At 72.9% G+C, this 506-nt stretch overlaps 1 protein-coding gene across 1 annotated transcript in view; it reads right to left on the bottom strand.

Annotated features, from left to right (window-relative positions):
• Positions 1-353: 353 nt before the first annotated feature.
• Positions 354-506, bottom strand: part of TYK2 (tyrosine kinase 2) — a gene marked incomplete at its 3' end in the record, with an annotated part of 13,955 nt that continues 13,802 nt past the window's right edge. The window contains 1 exon segment of the mRNA XM_080361335.1: positions 354-503. Coding sequence (XP_080217461.1) covers positions 354-503 — 150 coding nt within the window.

The following is a 506-nucleotide window of genomic DNA, read 5'->3' as shown; positions in this document are numbered from 1 at the left end:
CACTGGGGTTCGAGGGGGTCACTGTGGTTCCAGGGTGGGTCGCCCTGTTCGGGGGGGGTCGCTGTGTCCCGGGGGGGGGTCACTGGGGTTCGGGGAGGTCAATGTGTCCTGGGTGGGGTCGCTGCAGTTCGGAGGGTTCCTGGGTTCCGGGGGGGTCACTGGGGTTCCGAGGGGGTCACTGGGGTTCCGGGGGGGTCACTGGGGTTCCGAGGGGGTCGCTGTGTCCCGGGGGGTCACTGGGGTTCCGGGGGGTCTCTGCGGTTCCGGGGGGGGGTCTCTGTGTTTCCGGGGGGTCTCTGGGGTTCCGGGGGGGGGTCGCTGTGTCCCGGGGGGGTCTCTGCGGTTCGGGGGGGTCAGTGCGGCTTGGGCACGTGCCCGTCCACGTAGAAGTTGCGGGAGAGGCGGGGCAGCGCGATGCGCGCGCCCTCCAGCGCGGGGCTGAGCCGGAGCTGGCAGCCCAGCCGCGAGTCCTCGCGCAGCAGCGGCGCCTGGTCCAGCAGGTCCTC

Source organism: Nesoenas mayeri, assembly GCF_963082525.1.
Source record: "Nesoenas mayeri genome assembly, chromosome: 31".
Classification (NCBI taxonomy): Eukaryota; Metazoa; Chordata; class Aves; order Columbiformes; family Columbidae; genus Nesoenas; species Nesoenas mayeri.
Note: the sequence above shows the minus strand (reverse complement) of the source record. Positions and strands in the feature narration are given on the sequence as shown.